Source organism: Phoenix dactylifera, chromosome 3, assembly GCF_009389715.1.
Source record: "Phoenix dactylifera cultivar Barhee BC4 chromosome 3, palm_55x_up_171113_PBpolish2nd_filt_p, whole genome shotgun sequence".
Lineage (NCBI taxonomy): Eukaryota > Viridiplantae > Streptophyta > Magnoliopsida > Arecales > Arecaceae > Phoenix > Phoenix dactylifera.
Window position 1 is genome coordinate 8637054 of NC_052394.1, and position 8372 is coordinate 8645425.

The 8372-nt window shown below is 48.8% G+C and overlaps 1 protein-coding gene across 1 annotated transcript; it reads left to right on the forward strand.

Annotated features, from left to right (window-relative positions):
* The first annotated feature begins 3656 nt into the window (after positions 1–3656).
* On the forward strand, positions 3657–4962 carry LOC103700975 (nicotianamine synthase 3). Its single transcript, XM_008782887.4, has one exon. The coding sequence runs from the start codon at positions 3720–3722 to the stop codon at positions 4671–4673; it is 954 nt and encodes a 317-aa protein (XP_008781109.2). The 5' UTR covers positions 3657–3719; the 3' UTR covers positions 4674–4962.
* The last annotated feature ends 3410 nt before the right edge of the window (positions 4963–8372 follow it).

An 8372-nucleotide genomic window follows, 5' to 3' on the forward strand; every position in this document is an offset into this window, starting at 1 on the left:
AAGAGTTGAAATATAGTTTTCTATGCTTCCTCTTACACGATCATGACAATTTATGTTATCCCTCACATTTATCCTGGCACTAGTCCTTTCGAGTAAAATTTTTAGGCCGATTCTACTTTCGTTCCTTTGCCCCATTGAAATCTTCTTTTAATGATCAAATGTTCAACTTATGAGATCATTGATGCCTCCATGTTCTCATGTTGGCGATCAAATGTTCAACTCAATGTTCCCCTCCTTTGAAGTAATGCACAATGTCAAAAAGAGGTTTTGTTGATGCCCTTTTGTCATGATACCATTTTGGTTTGTTTAGTCTATCATCTCAAGCTCCATGCCCCCCATTTCTCTAGAACAATGAGACGTGGCAAAAACACCAAACATGTTAGGAGAGCGTCCCCCCATTTCTCTAGAACAATGAGACGTGGAAAAACACCAAACATGTTCACAATGAGACGTGGGAAAAACACCAAACATGTTGTACCAAAAAAAAAAACACCAAACATGTTAGGAGAGCGTTTACTAATTACATAATTAGGAAAGAGACATGTTTAGTCTGTTGATATTTGTACCCATCTTTGCTTCCTCTACCCTTTTTTTTTTTTTTACCTTTCAAGATAGATTAACTAATCTAAAGAAAAACAAAAAAGGACTGCATTCGGATATTCAGTTGCTGAGGTCGTTGGACGAGCATATAAAGAAAAACATTGAGATCATTGAATCAAGATTGAAACTTAATTGAAAGAAAACCATCTAAAATTATCTACAAGTTGGCAAACTGAAGTCCAATGAAGTTTTAGAGAAACATGTCGCTCCTGAGGGCAGCGTAGCGAAATGGAAGCTGACTAAATCAAACAGGTAGGATGAGGATTTGGTCTTCATGTTTTATATTTATGGCTATGTCATCATGCCATCAATTAATCATTTTAGTTGGGATTATCCAGCATTGAGCACATGACAAATGGGGCTTATAAGAATAAAATGACTAATTGATGTCGTGCATATGATGCACGATATAATTTTTCCCTTAATTGGGGGTGGAATTTGGTGCTCTCGTTGTGCTCGAATCTTTCTTTCCTCAAACAAGGTGCTAGTGTGAACACCTTCCAAGCATAAGATCTTTGACGAAAGCCGCAGATGGTTAGGAGAAGGCATGATATGGGCCATTTGAACCACTTAGATTTTATTACGCTTCTTGGTGACCTATCAATTATAAAGTTCATGTCCCTCTCCAATTTATTATATAAATACTCTAGCTTCACTTTCTTCTTATTCTTTTTTCTTTTCTTTTTCTTTCTTACCAATAAGGCTAGGAGGGGCTAGGCTCCCCCCATTCTATATATCTTGTACCCATCACCCATCTAGATTAGAGCTCAGGCTCTCGTGGAAACTGTGCTATCACTACTTGAGGAACTCATGATTTATATATGAAAAGGTTGAGGTGAGGACCGACGGTTATAGTATTCAAACCCCCAGAATCCTCTACGGTGCACAGGCTGCACCACATACTGCTGTGAGCCCTCAATGGCCATCATTAGAAAATGGATGGTTATCAAATAATACATGTTGTGTATGAATGGTACATGCTAGTAGACTATCTTATTTGATGTCCATTCATCTCTGGATGGTGGCCATTGAGAATTGTACAACACTCTCTACAGAGAGAATACATACTCTTATTTTTATCTTTATAATGCATGGTGAGCAATGCTTCATGACAAAATCATACTATAAACAACTTCTATATATTTAGAGTATCATGGTGAGAGGACAGCCATCATTTCATAAATACGATCGAAGAATTGTTCATGCTCTATGAATAAATCTCTCTCAGAAATCAAAGACAGATCTCCTGCTTCATGACAAAATAATATTATAACCGAATAACTTCTATTTTTTATTAGAGGATAATGGTGAGAGGACAGCTATTATTTCGTAGATATGACCGAAGAGTTATTCATGCCATATGAATAAATATCTCTTAGAACTCAAACACCGTCACATCTCAATGGAGTTTTCCAACCCCTCGCTTTCTCTGATGTAAACCCTTGTGCTTGCGCTTTGTTCTCTGACTTTGTTTCCTTTCTTTCTTCCACCTTTATTTTACACCTAGATAATGTGTTGACAATGTGAAAATTCCAAGTAAACATTTTTTCAAAAAATTAAGTCATTTCTACTTTGCATAAGTTGCACCCATGCGTGTCGTTAAGATAGATAAAACCCTCCCATTTATGACTTTGTGTAAAATATAAAAATATCTGTCCTGGTCAAATTTGTAGTTGTCCTGAATCTCCCATGCGAGCCCATAGCTTAGTTGCATGTGCCATGCTACTCATCAATCTCCTACAAAAAAAAAAAAAAAAAAAAAAATAGCGGTTTGCACTCCCTCGTTTAGATGGACATATATATTTCTGTCTACATTCTATATATAAAATAAGATATATGTATGTACAAAAAAAATAAAGATATTGATAAAATAGTAAAATAGGTTTAAATGTATATAACCCAAGTCACAAGATTGTATGATAAGACTATAAGAATAAATAAAAATAAAACCAAACACAATGATCAATTGGCAGTTAAGCCAAAAGCAGGTAGGAACAAAAAAACTAGAAAACCAAAATCGAAATCGAAAAATCAAAAACCATTTAACTTTTTTATTCGTTTCAAAATTTTTGCATATAAATAACAAAATTAAAAGTAACATCCATAATTCTATAATAAAATTTATACCAACTTATTTAATAAATATATCAAAAAATAATTTACAGTCCAAATTTGTCGTTGTGTGGAATAAGAGTTGGTCAAGATTATTTCATGAAATTCCTAATTTGAATACAAAGTGTATTAAGGGTATTAACTATCGGATATTTTCGGTTTCGGATTTAGTTTCGAGTTTGGTTTTAGATCAGATTCGCAACAGAAAATTCATCAAAGCTAAAATCGGATCTAAAATCGAACAATTTATAATTTTTAAAACTATCATCCAAATCATCCTTGTTCAATTTTAGTTAAAACCGGCCGAGGATGAATAAAATATCCATTCCGCTTGACATCTTCAAGGGCTGCTGGAATGTCTTTAGCTATATGTAGTCTAGCGTGACGGCATTGATCTAGCCTTTTGAACAAAGACAAGCAATTTGAAAATCCATTTAAGGTCTGAAGGTAGATATATACGGGGAGATGTGTCCATGCACGACACCAGATCCAAAAAGTCAAATTCTCATGAAGCTGATTAGCATAGAACAGCACACAGCGGTAGTCAGCCCCCAGCAAGCCAGCACAAAACCATTTTAAATTGGGCCCCACGTTCTCTACGCCACTCAGCTCTCCATCCCCGTAATAGGCCAGCCAGCTGATCCCTCCCCAGAGGGCATTCTCGGTATTCCCTAGTGTGAACTAACGGGATCCGAGAATCCAACTATAAACCACATAAATGGACGGCTCCACGGATTCTGATGAGCCACACTTCCGCAATTTAATCTTCCATTATTAACTGTTAATTAAAAATGTTCGGCTTTTAGCCGTGATGCAATCACGTCTAAACCAAGGGTCCATCAGCAGCCGTCCCTTTCCAATCGTATCCATCCAATCCCCCCCTTGGGGACCACCCCCCGCCGCCGATAAATACGCACCACCACCACCCCTTCAACCCTCGTGGCGGGCGCGTGGCCTCGAGAACTTTTCTCTTGCACAGCCTCCTCTTCTCACTCCGTGCGCACGCCATGGGAGTCCAAGAGGAGAAGCTGGTCGAGAAAATCTCAGAGATCTATGACCGCATCTCAAAACTCCCAAGCCTCAGCCCATCCAAGGAAGCGAACACCCTCTTCACCGAGCTAGTTCTCGCATGCATCCCTCCGAGCCCCATAGACGTCTCCAAGCTTGGGAAAGAAGTCCAGGAGATGAGATCCAGGCTCATCCAACTCTGTGGCCAGGCCGAAGGCCTCTTGGAAAGCCACTACTCCGACATCCTAGCGGACACCTACGACAACCCAATCGATCATCTGAACCTCTTCCCGTACTACTCCAACTATCTACAGCTGAGCCTGCTGGAGTACACGCTGTTAGCTCGGCACGCCACGAGCCCCCCGACAAGCCGGGTGGCCTTCGTCGGCTCTGGGCCTTTGCCCTTGAGCTCGCTGGTGCTGGCCGCGCGGCACATGAGGGTCGCCCGGTTCGACAACTACGACGTGGACCCGAGCGCGACCGCGCGGGCGCGGCGCCTGGTGCGCGCCGACCCGGACCTGGGGGCGCGCGTGGCCTTCCGCACCGCCGACCTCTTCGGCCTCACCCGCGAGCTCGCCGGCCACGACGTGGTCTTCCTGGCCGCGCTCGTCGGCGTCGAGCGCGAGGAGAAACTCCAGGCCGTCGAACACCTCGCGCGGCACATGGCGCACGGCGCCCACCTCGTCCTCCGGAGCGCCCACGGGGCCCGGGCCTTCCTCTACCCCGTGGTGGAGCCGGGAGATCTCAAAGGGTTCGAGGTGCTGTCGGTCTACCACCCCAGTGATGAGGTGATAAACTCGGTGATCATAGCGAGGAAGCCGAAGCATGGTGGGGTCGGGACCGGGGCCGTGATGAGGACTTGCAAGTGCTGTGAGATGATGCAAGGGATCAATCACTTGGGGCATGGGGCGCCCATGATTGAAGAGATGGCGCTGGAGGAGCTGCCTTCGTGAGAATGGAAGATTAGTTTTTCCTTGCCTTGTTGAATTCTTGGATGGCTAGCTTGATGTTATGATTAATTATTATGTCTTTCTTCTAACTGTACGTTGTCTTTAATTTTGTGCTCATGATGATGTGTGGGTTACCATGGTTTGTGTTTTGGCTTTCAAATGTTTACTAGCAAGTGCAGTAAGTGCAAGTGGCATTGTTGTTCTTCGGTTGGAAGGACAAACATTATGTTAATTGTTCTGATCGGGAATTTTATCTATATCAATAAGTCTTATCTACATGGCATTTGGACTATGGCACTTGGTCTCACATGCATTCTTCATCAGCCCTTTTTTTTTCAGTCAAGTTCCACAATCATGAACATCCATGTTTTTGTACAACTGGGCTCGTATTATACATGGACAGCAGCCTCTAGAATACATGAAGGTCAATGCATCATAACTACGATTGCCTAAATCATGAACAGCCGTGACAGTGGAACTGAAGTATCTCAAATTCACGTACCAAACTTGAAAGGATCTGAACTCTTTTTTTCCAGAAGGAGCAGAGCCGTGCAAGCATTGCATACTTGAATGCCTCTTTAAAAGTTCTGAAAACAAAGATAAGATAGCAAAAAGCAGATATGGCTATGCTAATTACATATTTGTTTTAGATGAACTATATTGTCCATGGTTTAAATCTGTATATTGTTATAATTAAGATTAGTTTCGTTGAAGCCGCAACCATCTTATCGTATATTAAATTTTTGTAGCTAATTTTGTTATTCTTGGAGGAGCTATCATGTCATCTCTATCCATATTGTACTTGTTATGGGGGAATTGAGCCGCCATGCCCCACGTGATCGGCACGCGTATCCAGGAAAGCTACAGCTGCCCTATGATCCAGCACTCCGACCCCGAGTCGGACCTCCTCGGCTCCGCAGCCCGACCCCGGGTCGGCTGCCCTATGATCCAGCACTCCGACCCCGAGTCGGACCTCCTCGGCTCCGCAGCCCGACCCCGGGTCGGCTGCCCTATGATCCAGCACTCCGACCCCGAGTCGGACCTCCTCGGCTTCGCAGCCCGACCCCGGGTCGGCTGCCCTATGATCCAGCATTCCGACCCCGAGTCGGAGATCTTTTGATAACGACAGGCTATTCTCCAGAGGCACGCCGCGGCCTCCTGCTCCACTACTCCCTGCAACGGCTGTACCCGATGCTGCCCACGATCTCCTGTATCAACCGTACGAAGCGGAGCTCCACTACGCCCTGCCATGACCGTACCCAGCGCTGCTCCACGACGCCCCGTAACGGCCATGTCAGTGGCCATTCTATCGTGCCCCACGACGACAAACCCCCCTGAGAGACCTCCCAGCCAGGTATATATGCGGCTGGGGGGAGAAGGGGGGGGTAAGCAATACCTCCCAGAGCACTCTCTCCCACTTGTGATTATCATCTCTCCTCCTCCAATCTCCTCTGACTTGACCGTCGGAGGGCCATCACCACCCTGGTGGTGGTGCAAGGCTTGTTTGCAGGTTCCTTGGCGGAAGGTGGAGCGCAACCAGCACCAACCAAGACAACTCAGGCGGAACCCCGTTCACACCGTCGTGTCAATCGTTCTCGGTTTGGACCACCAGCAACAGTTGGCGCTAGAGGAAGGGCCGAATCTCAGAACGATCGTAATTGCACGGCGAGGTGGTCGCGGAGCTTCCAATGCTTCCGGTCGTGGAGCCTCTCGCGCCTCTGGCCGGGAGGCTGCTGCGTCCCCAACACACTCTCAGCAGCATTCCATCGCTTCTCCTCCCATTCAGACGGTCGAACCTGCTCAGTTCGACCAGCTAGCCCAGCAGGTTCGCACCCTCGCGGAGGCAGTGCAGAATCTGCAGAGTGTGATCTCTCGGGTGCCGCAGCGGGCTCAGGAGCCACTGCTCCCCGAGCACTCGCCTCTTCCTCACAACCCGCGCTCCTTCCTCTCCCATGGAGAGGAGCGCCGGCGCGGGGAGGATTCTCGAGTGCGGTCCATTCTGCCAGGACCTTCTCATCGGAGCTGCGCGGGGTACGAGAGGCGGACCCGGGCGCGTTCTCAGACACCCCAGTCCTCGAGGGGCCCGCACTCCAGTCGGTCCCCCTCGCGCCGCTCCTTGTCTCCCACCCACCGGTCGCGCTCCCTGGACCGGCGGGTGGACGATCTCCACAGACAGCTCCAGGTCCTGAAGGGCCACTCCAAAGATCCCTTCGCCGACTTGGAAATCTCCTCCCAGCCGGCGCTTGCCTCAAGGATCCTGCGAACCCTAAACCCGCCGGGGTTCAAAATGCCGGCGATCGAACCCTACGACGGGGCGGCGGACCCACGGGACCACGTGGAGAGTTTCAGGACTCTTATGCTCCTCCATGGAGCATCGGATCCTCTCCTCTGCAAGGCCTTCCCGGCGACCCTCCGCGGCCCGGCAAGGGCGTGGTTCGCCGGCCTGGAGGCTAATTCCATCCAGTCCTTCCACCAGTTCACCCGTCTCTTCATCAGCCATTTCGCCGTCAGTAGCCGGCGAAGACTGGTCTCCGACTCCCTCTTCGATGTCCGGCAGAACGAGGGAGAGAGCCTGCGGGATTATCTCACCCGCTTCAACAAGGCAACACTGGAGGTCCGGAATTTGAGCCAGGAGGTGGCTCTCTCAGCCCTGAAGCGAGGCTTCCGGAAGGGCAGACTCACCTTCTCCCTGGACAAACGCCTGCCGCGGAGCTTCCCGGAGCTGTTGTCTCGGGCAAACCAGTATGCAGACGCCGAGGAGGCAGCCTCCCACCGGAACAAGGAGGCCGCCGAGGCCCCTCTAAAGCCCGGGAAGAAAAGGCGAAAAGAGGCACCCCAGAGGAGGAGCCCGACGCCTCAACGCCGGCGCAGAAGCCCGTCACCAGCAAGGAACCACGGCGCCACACGCCCTCGTTCTCCGCACCGACGCTTCAACCGGTACACCCCACTCCTGGCCCCCCGGGCCCAGATCCTCATGGAGGTCAAGGGGCGGGAGGACCTCCCGGTCCCGAGGCAGATGAAGAAGATCCCTGGGAGGAAGCCTTCTCGGGCGTACTGTGAGTACCACCGAGACCACGGCCACGATACCGAAGACTGCTTCCAGCTTCGGGACGAGATCGAGGCTCTCATTCGCCGAGGGCGTCTCGGTCGATATGTAAACGACCGACGTCCCCCCGCAGACCCGCGTCCAGCCGACCCGGCCCCTCGGGAGCCTCGGGAGCAGAATCGACCCGTTGCGGGAGTGATCCACACCATCACTGGGGGCTGCTCTCGGCCCGTGAGGAACGCAGGGGGCTCGGCGGAAGTATCAGGAGTGGCCGTCGCGAAGAGGCAGCGGGTCGGAAATGTAATCACTTTTTGTGATGAAGATGTAAAGGGGGTTCAGACTCCCCACGATGACGCCATGGTGATCTCTCTCACTATGGCGGACTATGATGTAAGGCGTGTTCTTGTGGATAGTGGAAGCTCAGCTGATATTTTGTATTACGAGGCCTTCCAAAAGATGGGCTTTTCCCGACAATTATTGCACAAAACATCCACCCCCCTCATAGGATTCACTGGAGACGCTATCTCGGCCGAAGGTGTCATCGAGCTGCCTGTGACTGCGGGCATTGCACCCGCAGAAGCCACGGTGCGGCTCGGGTTCTTGGTCGTCCGTGTCCCCTCGGCCTACAACGCTATCCTCGGACGACCCGGACTGAA